This window comes from Chiroxiphia lanceolata, chromosome Z, assembly GCF_009829145.1.
Source record: "Chiroxiphia lanceolata isolate bChiLan1 chromosome Z, bChiLan1.pri, whole genome shotgun sequence".
Classification (NCBI taxonomy): Eukaryota; Metazoa; Chordata; class Aves; order Passeriformes; family Pipridae; genus Chiroxiphia; species Chiroxiphia lanceolata.
The window spans coordinates 71,516,466-71,539,497 of record NC_045671.1 but is presented as its reverse complement, the minus strand read 5'-3'; the positions used below and the strand labels follow the sequence as shown (position 1 = coordinate 71,539,497).

The 23,032-nt window shown below is 36.8% G+C and overlaps 1 protein-coding gene across 1 annotated transcript in view; it reads right to left on the bottom strand.

Annotated features, from left to right (window-relative positions):
* Nucleotides 1-23,032, bottom strand: part of AUH (AU RNA binding methylglutaconyl-CoA hydratase) — a gene marked incomplete at its 5' end in the record, with an annotated part of 111,799 nt that overhangs the window by 43,963 nt on the left and 44,804 nt on the right. The window contains 2 exons of the mRNA XM_032676716.1: nucleotides 14,185-14,241; nucleotides 15,155-15,247. Of these exons, the coding sequence (XP_032532607.1) occupies nucleotides 14,185-14,241; nucleotides 15,155-15,247 (150 nt within the window). The remainder of the gene's footprint in view (nucleotides 1-14,184; nucleotides 14,242-15,154; nucleotides 15,248-23,032) is intronic.

The following is a 23,032-nucleotide window of genomic DNA, read 5'->3' as shown; positions in this document are numbered from 1 at the left end:
AACAAAGATTTACTTCAATAATATGTTTTAAACAAAAACACTCACATGTTTGAAACACTGCAACATGAATCCAAATCATTTTCATTTGGTTTGAAAATGGCATGAAAAACCAAGTAAGTACGTCCTGCTTCTTGTGATTTACCAGATCAGAATGTTGGTTTACATTGTTCACCCCCAGTTTTGGTTTTATGTTTTATCACATTAGAAAATGACTCACTGATAATTTACTTTGTTTTTACTCTCTTTTTTATGACAAAGACTTTGGGAGACAGTCAGCAGATGCAGTGAATAGAGAACACTTAATTTACTGTGTCACTTGAAAGAATCTGAAAACAAAGGAGACATCAAAAGATGAATTAGGCCAAGTCATCAGAATTTGCTAGCATTCCATACACTGAAAGACTGGATATTATGCAAAACAGCCAGATCTTTCCTTGTTCCATGCAGGGGAATGATATAGCTAGCAGTCTGATAAGATAAATAGCACAAAACAGAGGAGTATGCAGTAGCTACAGCCCTTTGTATGCAAAGTCTCCATTGAAAATATCGGTTTTAGCGAGAGTCAATGAGAAAGCTGCTATTTTTTGTCCTATTTTGTCCTTCTTCAATTAAAAAAATGCATTTCTTATTAGAAGAAAAAAAAAACTAACTAACCTTCACATTGTATTTCATAAATTCTCTTCTAGCACTAAAGAGGTGTAGGATGATACATCTAGGGACATGCAATTCATTCAAAAACAAGTGTTCGGCCCTTCTGAAGGGCTCAGCTAGAATGCATAAAGTGGGAAGACTTAAAGATACTCTGTTTCAATGTCCACTTAAAAAAGATTTCAGTGTTTTCCACCCTCAAATGCTGCTAGACATTTAAGCAAGACTAACAGAAAATCAGATTAGGAATAAAAGCTGCCATTCACTTACACCAACTTTCCAAGGCACTATGAAGAAGGGACACGTTTTCAACTATCATTTCTCAACCATGGAAGTTCAGGTCACAAGTTGTCTGAAACCAAAGCTTCGAGAAAAACACTACTGATCATGAACCTTAAGACCAAAAAAGTAGCAATTCTTTCTGTGATTGCAAAGGCAGTGATAGCAGATCAGCTATCATTGATCTATACAGTTCTGCTGAAAGTTCCCTGCTGAAAGTTCCATCAGAAATTTTAATATCTCTAATATGACATAAAGTACCCTTGCTCAGAAGCTCCTGAGCTGTCTTAAATTAGACCCCAAAAAACCTCAAAACCAACAAACAACAACAACCTCCACCCCCTCTTCATTATTAAGCTTTAATCTGTGACCAAAGATCAGTTTTGTACAAGTCTAGAAAATCCTTTCCTCATATATACCCAAGAGTAGGGTTTACTACATGCACTGATGATGCCTGATACTTTAATCAGAGCCAGCTTATTGCTATAGGCAAAATTTAATTTTTCAAGATAGTGGATTAAGGGCCAGGATGCTGTGCAGCTTGTACCATGGGAATACTAAATGAGGAACAGGAGAAATATTCAGATCTAAAGTAAGGCAAAAGGCTCAGAGCTAGGATGCAGACACAGAGGGATATCCCTTTAGAGCTATGTTTAATGATTCTCTACTGCAGAAACAGAAAAACTGAAGATACCAGCAGCATTGCTAGGAACAGCCAGCTGTGTCACTGCACAGTAACAACTGTTCTATGATCACTGAACCCTCTTCCCTCAATGGCAGCAGCAAGCTTGACTTTCCAGGGCTCTGGCCCATGCAAAGTAGAAAAGAGCTAACAGCTATTTTGGTATCGAGGACAACCTACAGCCACGAGTGACTGCCTGCCACGCCTGTGGCAAAAGGCAATTCTAATTTCAACAGAAACACTATGAGGGTGGGGACGAGAATAAAACTGAAACACCAGTAAATTCAAGTTACTAATCTTCCTTTTATTTAGCAAGCATGACAGCAACATCATAATGTGTTTTTTTCAAACAATTATGCATCATCTACATATATTGAATTCCTGTACTGTTGCAAAGGTAACCAGCATGGTTGTCAGGTATAGTGCTGTATAATGTGGTGTAAAACCACCACTTCAGTTAGTTACCTCTCTCCAATAGTTACTTATTACTCGTATTTTCCTTTTGATTAAGTTGTTGCTTTGTTTTCATTAACAGTCAGACTCTTCCACATGATTAAAACCAAAAAATGTTGCATTGAACAGATATCCTATAACTAATCACCTGGTAGGGTGACCATGACTATTTCCAGATACTTCCTCAGCCTCTGTTAAGCCAGTGACAGATTGCAGTTATTAACAGGTCAGTGAATAAATTAATTCCAGGGCACTGAAAATTATGTTCATGAAATGAAAAGTGGCCTTGCTGACATTGCATCACTATTTCTAGACAGTGTGCTTGAACACCAAATAAATCTCACAACTTGGATGAGTGCCAAAAACTAGTGACCTAGTTTCATTAGTGTGGGAAAAGACTAGCAATTGGTCCTATGAGAGCAGATTACCAAAATAACCTCACACAAAAGCATTCCATAAAGAATTTTCTTTAAATCAGACATTTTCCAACCTAACAGGTCACTGAAAACCTTGCCCTCCCCCCCAAAATGCCAGTCTGACATACATTAAATTTTGAAGTTAAAATGCACTTCAATTACTCATACTGACATTCCTATACAAAATTCCGATTAGACAGAATAAACATTATCTTCTTTCCATCCCATTATCTCTTTCCATTTCATTCATAATAATTTAAAACTGTTTTAAATCAAAACAGCTCTTGCATTTTCAGTGAAAAATGTAACACTTCAGGCTTAAACAAAGAGTTTTACTAATATAAGTAAGTCTATTTTTAAGCACACAGTAATCTGCTCAGTAATCTTCCTTGATTAAAAATTCCTTGGCTTCTCTTCAAAAAACACACTGAGTATGGATGAGCTCAACAGCTGTCGACATAATTTTTAGGAACTTAGCAAGTATTGTTGCGTCTATACTAGCCCCCATTTATACACTCCAGCTGGTCCACCAGATCCCCACTCCCAGTCCTTCTCCCCCAGAAACATCTATATTGAGATGAAGAGATTTTGAAGAGGGGAATTTTAATAACAACACACAGCAGAAGACATTTCATCTTCTTTTCATCTTTCCAAAGCCTGTTGCCTTCTGCGAATTGCTTTCCATTCATTAATCCAGCAAAGTGCAGAAGGCAAACTGAAATACTATAAGAAAACTATTACAGCACCCGTAAAAATCCCAGAACATTCTTTCATAAGTCAGACTAGAACATGACATAAGTAGTGCAACACAATTAGCTTCACCCAGCAACCCCTGCTTACACAAGTCTTTACTAACACTTGCCGATGACAAAACCACAACTCTTCCCTGTGTGCTGTGAGCAGTTGAGGGTCACTTGCACAATGGCTTATTTAATTACCTCAAAATTTTGGGGTTTCTTTTATCCTCCAGATTCCCTCTGGATTCACAACTACTGAAAAAAAAAAAAAGTACCAGAGGATGATCACAGATTTTATGTTTACTGTGGCAAACGCTGATGATGTCAATGGAAATTTTGAGCAAAGAATGACATGTAGACCTGTGACTAAGTTTTGGAAGGACATACCCATCATTTAAAATTTCAAAAATGCTGTGGGAGTATCTGGGGAAAAAAACTGAACAGACTAAAAAGCTAGCTACATGGTCATGTTTCTAAAACCCATACTAATTATTTTAATCTTAATAAATAATTCCTTCAAGAGAATCAACAGGAAAATTTCAGCATCTTACTTCTTTCTCCTCAGTTATTAAAACTTATTAAGTCCTCATGTTTGCATCTCCAACCTGCCTTGTTTCTCTGCCAGTAACCTCCTGATCAGTATGCTTTTTTTTTTTTTTTCCCTTTTTATCTCCTACACCTTCTGTCTTTGTTTCTATGCCCAATCTCTTTGTAGGCTCCATCCCAACTACTTGTACAGGCTATGGCAGTATCATAACTACATGCTGTCAACTGCAGACTTCACAAAGGGCAGGGATGGGAGACACATCACAGAAGCTGAGTCACTTTAAAGGGTGGCTTATGGGCTGTTTGATTCTCACATATGGATGTTGCTTATCTCACCTGTGAGAATCATGCAGGTCTCCCAAACATACTTTTAATCTCATAACTGAAAAACACATTTGGTCATCACTTCTACAGAACTATTGGGAACTACTAAGTGATGTGCAATATGATCAGCTACATAACGCTTGCATCCAATGTCTCATCTTCTCCATCTTGTACTAAATTGTGTCTATCACTGTGCAGATTAACAAGCTTCTTAACACTACAAGGAGTATTTTCATCACCCTTTTTACACATCTCATTTAGTGACAAACCAAGAACTAAAAATAAGGAGTCTATGTTTCTTGAGCTGTCAATGTACAGAGACAGGACAGCAACTAAGACTTCCAAAATTGCCTAGACTGTATGAATAATCTTCTTTACTCATTTTATTTTGCTGTATTCAATTGCCCTGCTATGTTTTTCATGCACACATATTGAGACTTTCGTAATGACATATTTCTGCTTGATTCTGTCACTGAGAGATAAAATTAGATTTTTCCTTCGTCATCTCAAGGTATTAGAAAACAAGTTCCCAACACAGACTGACTGATTTACGCATTTTAATCTTCATTCATCATTGACTCTTTAAGGTTAATAATTTTCTCTACTTCACCTGCCTATTTTCTCTGTGTTTCCTAAAACTCCTAAGGAGTTCTTTCTCCTTACCACTTGTGCTACTGTAGATAGGAAGAATACAGAAAAAGCTTCATTAGTTTGTCAAATACAGTGCATAAGTGAAGCTACAGGAAAAAAAGGAAATTATTGAGACAATATTTAATCTCTGACAATGAGCTGAAGCAGCAATGAGTCTCTATAATAGACAAACATGGAAAGGTAATCAGAAAAGTTAGAGAACAATAAAATTCAGAGATGCTGACTGTGGAAGAAGCTGAGCCTAGAACTCTGAAGCTCAGTATTTTTGTTTTAGCCATAGTCCAACAGGAGAGGTTAAGACAAGTCAGTAGATATTGAGTTTAATTTGTCTAAAATGCAGTTTTAATTTTTCCAAAATGCAGTTCTTTTGAATTAAAACAAAAAAAACAAACAAACAAGAAAACCAAACAACCTTCAGTAAGCCAATTTTTAAAAGAAAATTTAATGCAATTGTGTTTTCCACATTCTGCAAATTTTTATTTTTGTCATGTCCCACTTTTCCCCAGAAACATCAGCTACTTTTACTTGGTCTTCCTTTTGTTCCCACATAAGCTTAGTAATGAGATATGGAAAGAAAATAATACAAAAACTTCACATGAAAGTGTGCAATTAGAAGTTTTTATTAGGATTTTCAGTGAACAACAGAGCCTGAGATGGACACTAGATCCTGTTTTCAGGACATATTTGTGGATCACAAGGGTGGTCTTGTACAAAGTACATTAGGCTTTGTACGACTTTTAAAACTAGTTCCAAACTGTGCAAGGGGGAAATCACATCATCAAAGGCGTTCATGATGGATCCTGATGAGTGAATACAAAACTCATTCACCCGATCAGGTGTGTATAGAGATTCTTTTATCTTTTTAACTGGTTTTGAAAAAATAAAGGGTTCCTTACCTAGCAGTGTTTTAGATCATTCTTTTATTCGTTTACTTTATTCTCTCCATGCCCTCTTCACTTGAGCACCCCAAGTGAATATAACCTCCTTTGCACCTATGCTATGAAACCTACTGTGAATTCCATTGATATTGTTACAGACTGCCTAAACCATAATTTTATTTGGTGTCATACTATTCTATATATGTAGTAAGAAAAACCAAGCTGCAAAAGCTCCAAAAAATTTCTGTTTGCTTTCTTTTTAAACCTTCACACCTTAGTTACCAACAGCACAGAAATGGTCTGGAAAAGATACAAATGTGATACCCATGTTCACTGAAATAGCACCTGAACAGTGCTTAAATCTGCATTATTTTAGGAGGATAGAGAAAAACAAATAATTTGTTGCATTCTTCTTATTTTTCTTGCTGCCATTCAAAAATGAACAATCTATCAATCTCACAAAACAATTTTCAAACTCATGAAAGTACTCTCATATACCTATAATAATGAGGTTGTAAGAATTATTTTAATAAAAACAGTATTCCAAAATCAATCTTGATATAAAGAGCAATGTTTTTATTCCCTCAGGACATGACAAAGGTCCAAAGAACATTCAACCATTGGTTGTTGCTATGGTTTGCTTTCTCCATTGGTGTATTTTACTAATCTCAGAACTTCTGTGCTTTGCTTTCCAAGATCAAGTGCTCTTACACTTCCTCTAATGCTCGGATTGGCTTCTGGGGCTCTCTTTTGTCCTTGTTTTACTTCTTCCCTCCTCTGCAGCATCAGGGGACTAACCAGACACAGGACGTTGGAGATGCAGTGCTGACACTTATGATATTGAACTTTCTCAAACATTTGACTGTTAATTCTGATTTATCAACAGAACATCAACAGATTTAGCAACTATCCAAATTTAGGTCAGGAAGAGATGTTCTGCCATCTCTGCTAGCAGAATAAACTAGAATGTCAGGAGCAGTCAATCTCTTACACTGAACTTGACATTTCAAATATCTCTCTATACAATTGCAGTCACTTGGGACACTCACGACAGCCTTGGATACCTCCTTTTTCTGTAGGAAGTACTAGCTGTGTTTTTAATGCGGATTTGGAAAGTGTTCTATGGTTAAAAGTATTGGAGATACCTGCTTCATGCAGATACCGGGGGCAGTTCTGATGACACAGTTCCAGCATCTCCCCTTCTGCTGAATGTTGCTGCTACTTGTAAAATATTCTATTTAAAGAGATGAAATAATTTTGTATACAAAACTTGCAAAACATTAGGTTTATGTATGGAGCTTTTGCAGTGTTACTATTGCAAGACATTTTGCAGTTTTGCCTCAGCATCATTGCCATTACAACTGATCACAAAGCCTGGGGGAAAATGAGTCATTTGATGAAAATCAGTTAATTCTTATTTAAGAAAGGGAAACTGTAAGAACCACAATTCTCCTTAACTTACAGAAGCAGAAGCAATTCACCCTCCTCCAGAAACATTCTATATATTGTGTTTAATTACTTTGAGGAAAAAGTGGATGTTAAGACATCTGTTTTCTATGCTATTAGTAATTTCTTATTTCAGGACATTTATTTAACACAACTCATAAAATAAACATTAAAAAATATGAAAATGCAACTAGAGCTATCTAGACCTCAGATGACTGAAGAAAAACAGATAAACATTCTTGGAGAACTAATTCGAGGGTTTTACTGTATCAAATCTTAATAGGATTATTAAATGCTCAACAGTCACTGTTAGACCACAGTAAAAAAAGAAAAATTAAAAGTTTTTCTTAATTTTAAATCAAAAAGAAGAAGAAAACACATATGCTTGGGTTTTCCACAGTAAATAAATTTTTAAGCACAGCATTGATGAGATGCTGAAGATGTTGATTCAGAAGCTTGTCTTTTACTAGTATTTAATTTGTGAACTTTACAATACTAAAACTCTGACAAAAGGCTGACATAAGGAAACAGAAGAAGTAATAGAAGTCAAAGAGACTTTATGGACTAACTGAAACAAAAAAGAAACAAACTTAAAGTTTACTGTTTCTCTTTGGGGTTTTTTTTCCCCAATCAGTCAGTTGTCACAGGACTAAGAGCTGAACTTTAAAAATGTAAGACTCTTAAACAGGTGTCCTTATCTAATGCAAAAAAAAGCAGTCTATGTAAGGACTCAGGAGACCATATGAAAAAAGTAGAGAAGAAAAGAACAGGCTAGTGAGGGTAGGAATAAAGATGGACCAGAGAGGTAAAGGATTACCCAAGTAAGATATATAAGGTTATACAAAATAATCAGATTTTTCTAAGTATCTCTGTAATGATGTACTGTCATGTAGCACTTACATGCAGAAAAACTACACTAAATATACAGAAGACTTTAAGTCCTACCTCAGACACTACCACAAACAGTGACACTGGAATTTTTTCAGTATTTGTCAAATGCAATTATTCCTATTCCTCTTGAAACTGAAGTATAGAAATCTAAAGAATATCCTATCAATGTATTGTAATGTGCATCAGATTTCAACTTGAAATGTTTGACATTCAATTTAACCTTTACACTTGCCCGAATTGGACAATGACTGCTGTTAGTAAGATCACATTCTGTGTTTTTCACGTCTGGGAATTCCCTTGACATCTTTATCATCCAAATCAGAAAATTTTTTTCAACTTTAAAATAAATACTGCAACAGAGACCATAAGGTTGTTTTTAAAGCCAAGAATTAATACTTTCAGAGATAAGGAAAATACACTATGATTACATAAATCTAGATTTCACTTTTACACTTCTTTTCTTCCTGTGCAAAGAAAACTAATATTTCAGCATTCTTCCATTGGAGTTTATAATCTTATAATCCACAAGTACTATAATTTCCCCAAATGTAAGTTAAAGTTTAGAAAAACAGACAAAACAATACTGTTACCAAAGTGGAAAGAGAAGAACACAGAAATGCTTTCATTCCATCTCTCCCTTGTTCTACATTTTAATGACAAAATCAATCCAGTCTGTTATGGCATGAAGCTTCAGTTTCACATTTGGAAAAAAGGTTTCAAAGCAACTTTAAGATGCAGAAAGAAGATATAGCTTATTTACAAAGACTTTCTTTGAGTGTTAACAGAGTTGGTTTTTGTTTCTTTCCCTTTTTTTTTTTTAAGTCTTCTTCATAAAAAATGCTTTTAAACTGAACACTATCAAGGAAAACATGATCCCAGGGATTGTGTGCTGGGTTTTTATTTTAATAATAAAGAGTGTAAGACAGTTTGGTAATTAAGTAGTTGGATTTTTGTGAGGAGCATAGAAGAACAAAGGCAAAATGATGATGAATTGAACTAAGCCTCGCTAATCAAAATGCTTTCATAAACAAAATAAATAGAAAAAAGCAGTGACAGCTATACAAATGCAGGTCAGTAGCTACAGTTTTTATCCAGTAGGGTCAACTTATCTGCTGACACAAGTGTATTAATTTCAGTGAAGTTCTATTATTTTATTCTGGTTTGGGTTTGTTGTTTTTTTTGGTGAAAACATAACTGTGGATTTATACCAATACCTTTGCCTTACAGGTGACACTTTCACAGAAATAAACTGCATAAAGGAAACACAAATTATTTTATATATATATACCTGTCTGTCTCACTTCTTGTTAACACAGGATACTTTCCCCTGTCCAACTAATATCTCTCACTCTGTTAACAGAGTAGAAAGTTTATGTATATCGTTTACAAGCATTTTTGTCTCCTCACCACAGATCCATTACTGAATGGTACATAAATAAGATACAAACAAATAAAAGCAGATCTGCCAGCAAGACATCATCTATCAATTGCAGACTTAGTATGATATCCATTGTGAAAATCTAGAGATAAAAACCAGAAATACATCATGGATGGAGACAGTTTTAAAAACTTACAAAGAGAAAAACAAAGGACTTCAACAAACTAATGCTCCAAAAGACAATTTTTGGCTAAGGAGAAACTTGTCACTGAGAAACACTTCCTTTGCAAGTTGAGAGACACCAGAAACTATATTCAATTAATGACAGATGTTTGCTTTCTTTTTACTTCAGTTTGGGAAATAAAAACAAAGAGAAGGAATACTTTTTTTTTTTTTTTGTGCAAGAAAGACTCTTCCTACACTGAGTTCCATACAGACACAGAATTACACAGAAAATAACTTGTTTAAACAGCTTTTTGACTAAGAGATGAAAAAATAATAACTTCTTTTAGTGATGAATAGGTTCGAGAAAAGTTACTCTGACAGCTAACAAGCATCGCCTTAAAATGCAAAGCTAATGAAGTCTGGTTTCTCATGAAATCCTGTCTCATACAAACTCATTGCTATCCAGTGAGATGAGTAGTCTGATTGAAACATTACCCACAGCTAAGACATGCATGGCACCTCCCTCCTGTGCTCTTTCTTTCATGCCCAAGAATAGGTTAGTTCATGCTGAAACTTTTTCATCTGAGGACAATAAAATTTTCCCTTCATCTGGCCACCTACTTGTAATAGAATTCTAGGGACTGTCTTTTTTTTGCAGCCTCTAAACCACAAATTAGACCACAATGGGCTAAAAGGCACCAAGTTCACAGGCAAGAAATCTGAGGAAGGGAGGGGATGAACAGACAAATATACACTCTCAAGTACAATACAGCAGAGAAGAAACAGTCTAAGAGATTCCTGGACTATGTGGAAGATAATTTTCTGACAGAGTTGGTACATAAACGAAGAGGCAAGGTGCCTCACTGCTGTTTGTGAACAGAGAAGGATGATGTGAGGGTCAGAGGCCACCTGGGGCACAGGTGACTGCGAAATGATAGTTTTCAGTTAGTTCTCAGGGCAGTAAGGAAGTGGGTTGGCGGAACTGCCACCTCAGACTTCCCGAAGGCAGACTTTGGCCCGTTCAGGAGACTAGTTGACAGAGTCCCTTGGGAGGCAGTCCTGAAGGGCAGAGGTTTCCAGTAAGGCTGGACATTCTTCAAGAAGATCCTAAAGGCACAGGAGCAGGCTGTCCCCATGTGCCAAAAGAAGAGTCAATGGGAAAGAAGACCAGCCTGGCTGGACAGAAAGCTTTGCTGGAACTCAGTAAAAAAAGGGGATAGTGTTTGGCAGACTTTCTTAAGAAAACAAAAATCATCAATATTCATTTTCCACCATCAAGTTACCAAGCAGTTTTCTCTCTGTTACACACTTCCACTAGTTCTCTGAATCTTGACTTCCTTATTAGACAGTGGGATGTACTGAACAGGAAAAAGAGAAAGGTTTTCTACTTTCTCTAGCTCACATTCTAGCAGTTAAGTTTTTTTTCATAGTGGAGAGAACTGGATTTAATTACCTGAAGGCATAAGAATAATCCTGCTCCCTCACAACCTGAACAGCTGGTCTGTGAACCATTGTATGTACGCTGTCTGCCATGGATGAATTTTCTGAGGAGATTCAACCTGCTCACCAATACAGTATCACCAACACAGCATGCTCTATAAATGTCTACTCGGTTGAGACCCTCGGTAGACTTAGGAGGAATGATTCATTTTGGTTCACTGCAATTCAGCCAACCACCACTCAAACTTGTCCTTTAGAAGGCTGCAGTACTTCTGTGCTTATTCAAAAGCAAAATTTCCTCCACCTGGGATATTTCACAGAATCACAGAATATGCTGAGTTGGGAGAGACCCATGAGGATCATTGAGTCCAACCCTTAGCCCTGTACAGGACCATCCCCAAGAGTCACACCATGTGCCCAGGAGTGTTGTCCAAGCACTTCTTGAACTCTGCCAGGCTTGGTGCTGTGCCCACTGCCCTGGGGAGCCTGGTCAGTGCCCAACCACCCTCTGGGGGAAGAACCTTTTTCTAATATTCAACCTAAACCTGCCCTGACACAGTTTCAGGCCATTCCCTCAGGTCCTGCCAATGATCACCACACAGCAGAGATCAGTGGCTGCCCCTCCTCTTCTCCTCCCAAGGAAGTTGTAACTGCAGTGAGGTCTCCCCTCAGTCTCCTCTTCTCCAGCTGAACACACCAAGTGCCCTCAGCCGCTCCTCACACACCTTCCCCTCAAGGCCCTTCACCCCCTTTGTTGCCCTCCTTTGGACGCTCTCTAATAACCTAATAACATTCCTATATTGTGGTGACCAAAACTGCACACAGTATTCAAGGTGAAGTCATTTGTGTTAAAACTGGTTGGTCACTAGACAGCACCTCACTCGGTCTTTTGATAACCACATTTCAAAATCAGATGGAATAAAACACAACATACAACAAGGTCCAAAATATGTCCAGCTGATATGTCCTGAATCTATATTTTAATACTACTCTAGTAACATTCTTCTAACACAGCTTTTCAATTGTATCTTTGTAGGGCTTTAAAAAGCAGACCTCCTCCAAGCAAATAAGTTTTGCGTATAGTCTCAAATACCCACATTAATTATCACCCAAGTTAAAATTTTTACATCTATCATATACTCCTGGCAGCTCACAGAACAGATTAAACCCAGTAGTTTGCCAGTAGTATAGCCCAGTAGTATAGGGACCCAGTTCTAAGAAGCAACACAGTTTGTCAGAAGGTTTGAGGTGTGCTACAAGGCAGCAGAAACCTATGGAGGCCTCTTAATGGCTCCAGCTCACTTTTCAGCTCCACTTCCCAGTTGTTGTGGTTCAGAGCAGCCTGAAGTAAACACTGTAAGAAAATACCCCATTAACCCATGAAACCTGTGGTTCAAGTGTGCACATCTGGCTTCTCTACCTAAATGAGATATGTAAAATGTTCCTTCACTCAGTCTTCACCTTCTGGTGACAAAAAGCATGATCAGTTACTCTTCAGATGACAAGAACTAAAAGGGCTGAACCATTGTGATTGCTCAACAGAACAGGACTGGTGCAAGTACAGGTTGAACAGGAAAAGGTTGTGATAAGCTCGAATGTAGTCGGCAAAAATAGTCGTAGGAAAGGCTGATATGAATATGGAAAAAAATTCATCTTTGAACATACCCCAAAATGTTTTAAGTTTAAAAGGCAACGTAACATGGCGAAATCTGTCATATTTTCAAGGAGCTGAAGACATATGCCAGAATCATTATTTTAGGATGAGGGAAAAAAAAAAAAAAGATTTTTCAAATCTCAGTCTTTGAATAGCAGTAAAATATTCTGAATGAAACTCACAGTGAGTCAGTTACCTAGCATTTTAAGGTAAGAGCATAGAAGTTTGAAACATCTATAATTAACTGAAGACAGGGAAACAAGACAACCTACAAAAGTTGAACAGTTTTCAACTTTTTCTCCATATACTGAGAAATTTGACCTGACTTTCTTGAATTGGAGCAAATGCCTCCAATACTGTCCTGCAGAATTTCTTAGAAGATGGAGTAGAAGGACAAAGATGAAAAATTTTCAACAAGGATAAGCAACATAAACTTCTGGTTTTTTCTTCACTGGGACTTATTGTCAAGGCATGTTACTTCAAGACAACACCACTACAAGGAAATATATCTTTAAAATCATCTGCATTATTATCTTTATCCACTGCTAGAAAGAGACCAGTCTTCAATCACAACTCTGTTTGCTTTATGTATAATGTAGCTCAGAACACAGAAAGTATTGACTGAAGTCACATCTCAACAATAACCATAATAATACAGCATCTGAAATTGTACAATAATTGTTCAGACTAGTCAGAGGATGGGATAGTTTTATACACAAAGTTCATACCAGTGCTCTCATTATGTTTTTTTTTTTACAGTTCTTTCCACACAACCTGCAACAGTATCTTAGAATTGGACATACTGCTTTCAGAACAGGTTCGACCCATTAGAAAGAAAACAGGAACAAAGAAACAAAACAGAGTTCCCTAGAACTTTCAGAAATTAAGGCCAAAAGTCAAAGGAATGCACTTTTTTCTAAATTATTGCCCTTTTCCCAGACTAGCAAATATCTTAATTCAAGTAAAACGATTTATACACAAAATAAAACCAAAAGGTTTTGTAACACACAGACCTCCCTGAATGTTATTCATTACACAACTTGCATTCACCCTGAGTCCAGGAAAAGCCAGTCAGCTGGCCTTCCAAATATAAAAGAGGTCTTTGACTCCAAAAATCTCAAAAAATTCACAGCTATACTATCACATTTATTCACAGCTATACTTTCATTTCTTTACAACCAATTTAAAATCAGCATGAAAACAGAATTCGAATTCTAAAGTACCAAATGTTATGCAAAAGTGGATCATTATTTACATCACTGCTTTCGTACACTGACAGGTTTTTTCTCACCTGACCCTTAAGAAAACTATTCAGCCTTCAGATCAAGACATCACATGTCATTTACAGAATCACTCAATATTGACTTAGTTACTGAAGACTTTGTTTAAAAACATAATATGCAAGTGCTCCTCCCTGAAAACAAGAAATTCACCTTTTAACTAATTTTTTTAAATAATACCAGCAATAAGCTGGAAAACATGCTATGATCCTTAATAGAAATATAAAAATAAGCAGAAATTCATAAACAGCAATTCAAAATACTAAAAGCAGGTGTTATTTAGTTATCCACGGTAGTAAAAGCAAAACACTCATACCTGCACCTGGAATGATTGCCAGCTTCGTTTCAACTAGGCCCATTTTAGCAGAAGAGGCTAAAAAACAGAATGTGAAGCAGTTCTTACCAGAACCATAGGAGACAAAAATCTATGGAAAATATGTAATATTATATATGACCTACAAGTTGGTTAATTTATTACATTTCCTTGAAAAAGAACAATAAATCACTTTAAAAAGCATTTGTTTATAAAAATCTTCAAATAGATTCAACTGATCTGCCATTAGTAAAAGATCCAACTACTTCCATCAAGGCAAGTTCTGTACCTTATTAGTTTTCATACAGCAAGTAAGCAATTACAGAGACTTGCTTCCAAATGTAAAATACTAAAAGAAAGAGGCTGCTATTACTTAACTTCTTAAAATGGGGTAGAATTCTGTATCTGATTATTTGAATTCTTGAGGTGACAGAATATTCTATAAGGTGAAATAGACCCTGAGTTTCTGGCAACAGTTCAGGACAAAGTTTCCATTTACTTTCCATCAATTGGCTTTACAGTTCTGACAGCTTATTAGCTAATGGTGCCCCTTTTCAAGTGTTGCTGTCACTTTTGTAACTTAATTTCTTGTGTAATAATACTCTCACTAGCAACTTTTGCTTTTTGCCTGCACCCTGTTTAGATAAAATGAAATCTCCATCTAGAGCACTTCAAATTCATAAGAATAAATAAAATATGAAAATAATTACATAACCCTTCTGGCAATACTGATAAAATGAGGGTCATAAGAATAAAATAAACATGTAATAAAACCAATCCAACTATCAGTGATGTTTGAAATTAAACATTAGCAAGTACTTAGACAGGTTTCTGCTTAAGTCCTTTAAAACAATGGGTTATAAACAGTGTCAAATACAAAGTAAGTTTTATAAGACTGTTGCCAACAGATGGATTAGTCAAGCCATCCATAACACTAATAATTCTATATTCTAAAAGCAGGATTCAGACCTACCTGCCACCCGTATATCACAGGCTAATGCAAGTTCTAGGCCACCACCTAAGGCTGTTCCATCTATTGCAGCAATAGTAGGTACAGGCAGATTGGCTGAAAAAGAAAGTATCAGTTAAGACCAGCCTCATAAAGAAGATCTCTGAAACACCATTTCATCACATTTCGTTCACTGTACAGTCATAGTACGGGAAAAAATCATCATCAAACAAACTGTGACAAAAAATTGATTGATCAGTAACGCTCTGGAAAAAAAAAAAATTACCCTGCCCATCACTCTGTGGTTGAATGGGTTTGCAAGCCTTTTGCTCTGGCTTTGGTTAACTTTTTACAAAAATCTGAAAGTAAGCTTCAAGAACACAGATAGAGCTAGACAAACAATAAACAGGGGTACTTAGAAAAAGCTCTTAGATAAACAGTCCCAGCTGGAAGGCAGGTGTCTCACCACAGTCACCTGGGATGCTGGTACAGCTGGAGGCTCTCTGTACCTTAACACTCCCAGACCACCACTGGCAACAGTGGCCCCTCTCCTCCTGTAAAGCAGCAGCTAACAGCTCAATGGAGGTGGGGAAGTCTTCAGTCTGACAAACAGATGCATGTGCTGTCAGTACACACGAGAGGCTCCAGAAGCCTGTGCAACCACGGCACGGTTTGTACGTAATTCATCATCAGTGTTCTGACACAGGAGAGTCATTCCAACATTAAGCCTAAAGTACTCCCCTTTACCTTCTGCACGTTTAAGTTCTCTTCATCCTTCTTCACCACCAACCCAAAGTTTGACAAAAAATGCATTTTCACTTGAGAAATAAACTTGGATGTTACAGCTTTAATTATATTTAATATAACATTTACCACAAGCTATCAATTTTAAACTATGCTCAAACAATATTTCAGTAGTACATTGTTGCTATTAAAGTTTCAAAGATAGTTAAAAGCAATTAATCAGCTGGACACTTGGGTGTGCAGCTTGTGGAAATGTTAAGACAGCTCCTGACAGCAGTAGCTTTTTCTGCGGATGTTAAAACAATATTTTCTTTATTTTAATGTTTCAATTATTTGAATTCAAAGACCAGTTCATTCAGCTGGAAACTGAAATAGAAAAAAAACTTCTGTCAACATATAAATGAAAATGAAGTGTGAGAGACTTAATTCCTTTTAAAATCTAAAAGTGATTAATTTGATGTATTAATTACAAATAATACTTCCTTTTCATAGTGAACTAGCTCGTTCTTAATTTTAGAAATTGTGCCACCTAGCTTACCTTTTTCCTTTGTGACAGAGATACTTCAGATAATTTAATTTAAAAAAAAAAATCCAATTAAATGTTAGTGTACATCAGCATGTCACTTAGTATACAAACCTATAGTATACAGAATATACAATTAAATGAAGGCTATTTTAGCTGTAAATTTACACACTTTTATGATTAACAACTAATGAAATATCCAATTGTCTTTAAGAAAAGAACAAAAACACAGCAAAGCTTTTCAATATCGTAACAGATGCTTTAAAGCAAAGTCCCTTGGTTGCTGGTTTAGATCATGGTTAATAGTGATTATCTGAATCAATTTCAATGTCAAAAGAGATTAGTGACTGTTTGCAACACCAAGCTCTTCCAGTGACTTAAAAGAGCTCAAGGTATCCATTATACCTGCCATCTACCACAGAAGGCATAAGAGACAGATGCATAGGAGTAAAACCTGCTCTTTCTCTATTCACTTCTTCTTAGTGATATGGAAAGGCCACTCTCATTTCCAGCAGGGCCAGGTTGCTGACAGAAACTAGTTAACCCCGTCAACACAACTAATTTGCCAAACAGCCCTGCAATCTTGCTAGCTGACACAGCTAGTCCTTCTCTTAAAGGAACAGGCCTTTGCCATAGGTAAATAGAAAATAATTTGCCTGAGTCATTGTTAACTGCGGCTTCCAGCAGTTACTGCCCATAGGAATGTTCCAGTTATCAGAGACTGGCAAACAGTATCTTGAGCACTATCTGCATGACTTTGCAGTACTCCAAGGCAGAATACTTTCCCTAAGATAAGCAAGTTCCAGAATTAGCTATGGTGCAATTCAAGTAGACTATTACACATGGAAATGAAACTTAGGAAATGAGTATTATAAACCGGCTTCGTTTCAAGAATTACAGCCGGCATTCCTATAAGGAAATAATAAAAATTAATAATTCAAGGAGAGAAAAAGCAGTTTGATAAAGTATGTTAGAATCATCACTTCCCAAGAAGTGAATTTTAAAGATCATCTGATGTGGAAGTTGACAATGAATGAAAGGCAAAATACAAATTCTTTGCAATAGCTTGGTGCATATCTCTCAAATGAATTGGAGAAATCAATCCTTTTAATATGTTCCTGTGAAGCTTCAAAAAAAAGTAACACAGAAATAAGTTAGCAATTGCTCAGGACTGTAAACTGAGTTTCTAGGCTATTACAACTTGTAACCAAGGGCAAAGCTTCTTGGAATATTAATATTTTGTAGCACAAGAGGCATTTTACTAACTTTAATACACAACTGTCAAAACTGTTGAGACCATAACAAAACCAGAGATCATGTTTGACAAATAATGCCCTGTAGACTTAACTGAGTCAATGCACTCAAATTTTAGGAACAATAAATTATGTAAATAGACAAGTCAACCTCCAAAATTATTCTATGTGACAACGCTCATTTGCTATGAGTGATAAAAAAAAATATTTAAAGCTTTGCCAAGAAGCCTAGTGGTTTTATTCTTTAACATTCCACATTTTTGCCACACTTTGAATAACAAAATATAAATTTCAAGAAATTTGTGTGCTACTAATCATTATTGCTAAATTCTAGATCTGGTACAGGTTTATCAATGTGCAATCATGAGCTGCAGAGTGAAGTCAAAAAGGAATTATATATATATATATATATATATAAAAAAACCCAAATTAACTAAACTAAATGTGAGTGTACAACACACAGACAAGGGTAGACCACGTACATAGACAGATTAATGTTGTTGCTAGAAGTAATTAAAAAGACTGAGTAACAAGCAGCATTAAACTTTAGTCAGAGAATTTCACTGAGCTACCACAGTACATCAAAGTGTGGAATACAAAGAACGCTAAATAATAAGACAGTTCATTAATTAATTCATAAAAGATTACTTCACACATCTATTGTATTGTAAAACATGGTGCAAATTCTGTAAAGACACTTCCATTTTGCATGCAAAACATGTCTCAAGCAAAAGCCATTCAAGACATTATACAGGTACAGTGACCAACAGGTAAATTGAAGAACTTCAATAAGAGAAACTACACTTCGTAACATTATATACCTAAACTAAACCCATAAAAAGGTCAAACAAAAGTTAGAAAATATTATATACAGCAATATAAAGAAAGGGGCCTGTTTCCTACTCTGCACTAACTGTGAATCTTCAGCTCAGCTTCAGGAATAACACTCCTGCTAAACAGATATGTCACATGTAGGTTTAGATTAGGCTGACCAGCAGCATCTTGTAGACTTGGGATACCTCCTGCTCTCCTGTGACTTTCCATTACTGAAACATATAGAATAGAGTAAGCTAAACTCTCCCACAATTTTGCCATCAGTACAGGATGCCAAAGAAGGAGCACTTTGCAGTTAAGTACATAAAAACACATGTAATGTGTTGGAAGTAATTTCAAAGAATCACAGTTTTTCTGAAGCAGGTAATAATGTTTCACCTTTAAGTGGCTTTCCACATGATGTCCACTGCTGGTGACTAACAAGGGATTTCCTTTCTGCTTAGAGATGATGATATGATGAACAACAGGCACATAAATACAGGCATCAGGTCTGGAGGACTTGACCACTAAATAGTTTCTCAGATGTGTGTCACAAAGCCCACACAGCTGATTCATATTACTGCGGACACTGATATTCCCCAAATAGAAAGCAGAAGTTGCCTGGATTCTACTAACCTGAATCATATCTGACTATTTAGTTCTCTGACTAATTCATTAGGAAAGTTCTTATAAAATTACAGCTATGTAAGATAACAGCTGAGATGGAACTGAACTACACGTGATACTTCCGCAGTAACTTGCAAGCAGCCTTTTTCACAATCTCACTTTCTCACTTTTGATAGAAAATAAGTGGTCTGATCAACCAGAAAATCTACTTTCCACAGTTACTTAGGAAGAAGGAAGGAAGAAGTGCAAGGAATGAATACATAGAGTAAAACCAAAACAGCAAAAATTTATATATATGAAAGTAGCCTTGCTTTTATGAAACATTACATACAGTATATTTTACATAGCAGGTAATAAACACATTCTTCAGATGGTGTCCAAGGACTCAAAGGAAGACTTATCACCAATACTGGTCTCTTACTGATAGTTCCTGAAACAGGCATCAGAAAAATAATACAGTTATCCAGAATTCCAGACTTCATGATTTGTGCTCCTGGTCAACCTACATGAACTTGTCCAGATTGATTAAATTAAAATACATAACACCCAGAAAACAGAGTTACTGATGCAGAATGTGTCAAATTCAAAGAGACCAACCTTCCAGGAGCATCTCCCTTGCTTGACAAGTAAATTTTTACCTGTAATATTTTCTGTTAGCAACTGCATCCCATACTCATATAAAAAGAAAAAAAATTCCCGAGTGAGGCACAAGATATTGTGAGATGCAGACTGTTCAAGTACCAATGAAGTATATGAGAATCACACATTTGTAGCTTGGCAGCAGTTACAATCAACCTGTAGGATAACTGTAGTATTCCTTTCCTATAGCTAGGATATAGGAGTCATCATTGAAGAACTGAAGTCCAGCAGGCATAGAATTCAGTTTCTCCTGAAGAAAAATGTTTGCACTGCTACTGCAGCAACAGTTCATGATTCCCATGAATCAGAAAATTCCATGAAAGCCCACTCAAGCCCTAACAATGCACAAATTCTATATGGTCCCCTAGAGACAATTAACTTCTATTTTTGAAGTACTCTTTTACAGATTAGGACAAATATATTCTATTCAACTAATTTTAACAGTCAGAATCTGGTATTTAGGAACATTCAAATGCAGCCCCATTTTAAAGCTTGCCTTTTTATGCATTTGATATGGAACACTAAAATAAAGACAGTCACCTTAACTTCCCTCGCTATTCCTGTGTTGTCCTATACCTGCATAATGTTCAAAAAAGTCATTATTGTTCATCCCTCATCTTACTTCAGTGGCCCCTGGCAATCAATCATCAGCAAGAACAGCTATTTAGACATAAATCAGAAGCTGGTTACTACCTCTGGTACCTACCAAACCAGATTCATAAGCTTGACTTGTCTTTAATTATGAAAAGAAGAATTCTTTTTTCCTGGTACTGACTGAAAAGAAAGTAGTGAGAGTACTCTATTTGCCTCAAAAACTGTGAGTGTCCAACTAAGACAGAAGCAGCAAGAGAATTCAATTTTACATGACAGTGGAACTGAGTTCCCACAGAACCAAAAAATAGATTGTCCAACCTATTTATTTCACAGGTGCATTTCTGATTATTTGACAAATAAGGCTGATTAGTGAACAGCTTACTAGGACAAGCAACATCAGGGGCCATGTCCAGCAGCTCATTTTTCCTTCTGAATAATGGATTTCCTAGAACATAAAGCAAGGAAGATGAATAGTCTAAAAATATTCTATATTGAAGATATAGATTAACATATACATTGAAGAATAGATTAACAGTTCCACAATTCATTATCTAACTCTAGCAGATTGAGAAAGTGTGGCAAATATCTGCCTACATACATCTACAGCACATGAGAAACCTTTAAATCACAGAATAGTTGAGGATGGAAGAGACCTCTGGAGGTCACCTGGTCCAACCCCTCTGCTCAAGCAGCATCACCTTGAGCAGGTAGCTCAAGCTCATGTCCTGATGGCTTTTAAAGATCTCTAAAGAGGGAGACTCCACAACTTCCTTGGGTAACCTGTATGAATGCTCAGTCACCCTCACCCTCAGAGTGAATAAGGACTTTGTGACACTCAGGAAGAACATCCTATGTCCCAGTTTGTGCTCATGGCCTCTGGTCCTGTCACTAGACACCACCGGAGATAGCCCAGCTTCTTCGTCTTAACACCTTCCCCTTCAGACATTTCTATATTGATGAGATCACCTCCTAAGCCTTCTTTTCTCTAGGCTGAACAGCCCTAGCTTGGTGAACCTTCCCCCATAGGAGCAATGCTCCAGAGCATTCATCACCTTTATGGCCCTTCACTGGACTTTCCAGTAGCTCCATCTTTGTCTTCTGCTGGGGAGCCTAGAACTGGCCACAGTACTCCAGCAGTGGCCTCACCCGTGCCAATGAGAGGGAATGGATCACCTCCCTCAACTCCCTGGCAACACTCATTCTCAGTCCAGGATGCCATTGTAGTTCTTTGCCACGAGGGCACAGTGCTGTCTCATGTTAACTTGGTGTCCACAGGACTTGCACAGCTTTTCTGTGCAGCTGCTTTTCATATCATTACTCCCAGCATGTACTGGTGCATGGGGTTGTTTGTACTTTCCTTTGCTGAACCTAATGAGGTTCCTGTCAGCCTACTTCTCCACCTTGCTGAGTTCCCTCAGAATGATGGCACAACCCGTTCCTTACGCTTTTATGCCAGCAGTGAACTTGCTGAGGGTACACTCTGTCCCATCATCCAGACCATTAAAAATGTTGAACAGGACTGAACCCTGCAGTGGCCCCTGGGATACACACTGCTGGCTAGGAGCCTCCAAGCAGACTTCATGCTGCTGATGCCCAGAGTCTGCATCTATTCATTTAGCCAATTTTCAATCCACTTTGCTGCCTGCTGACCCAGTCCATCAGTTACTTTATGAGAATCTTATAAGAGACACTGTCAAAAGCCTTACTGAAATCAAGGCAGAAAATATCCACTGCTCTTTCCTCACCTACGAAACCAGTCATTTCTTCATAGCTTATAAGACTAGTCAAGCAAGATTTCCCTCTCTGCAACTCCACGTTGATTACACCTCACAACTTTCTGGTGCCTCATGTGCCCAGTAGTAGTTTAGTTTCCATGTTTAGTTGTTCCAGCGCCTTTCCAAGGATGAACTTTATTCTACAGATAAGAAAGCTCCCCCTCCATGTTTCTTAGTACATTTATTCAAATGTAGCAACAATAATGGAGCCTTCAAGTTAATAAAAAGAATGGTCACATGCCCCCAAAATGTCTTAATAGCCAGACAGAAGAAACAGAAGTCACATCTGAAGAGTGCAAGTGTTAAAGAAAGAATTACAAATTTTAGGTTTGTTACTACAAAACAATGCACTCATTTACATGGTCATTATTTTCAGTGTATATTTCAACTAGCAATAGCTTAAACCCACATAATGCTGCAAGTCTATGTCTGATTCCTACACCAACAACACTGAAAGAAAGGTTCAAGACCTGTTACTTTACAGTCTCCTTATGAATCCTATATCTGCAAGTTTTCTGGTTGCACGTTAGAAAAGTGTTTTCAAAAGGTCACGGACACAAACAGGAATTTTGAGTCAGCAGTAATGATTATTTAAAACCACGCCCTAATTAGCATAATAATTGGGAATGGATCTTTAATTTGGCTTTAAAATAATTAAGTTCATACCTAGATATTCTTATCTTGTAAGTCAGAATAGACTTCTCTTCCACCTGGGCACTACACAGACTTTTGATCCCCCTTGGTGATGTGACCCTTCATTGTAAAAATTAAGATTTTTTTTCCATTAAAAAAAAATTTAAAGGACATAAACTATGCACCTTGAGTGGCAAGTAGAGGTGGTCCATATGCGATTTTGATAATTGAAATATTCTTTATATTAGGAACATTGTAATCACAAAATTACACTTACATATTAGATAATTTTTGTCATAGG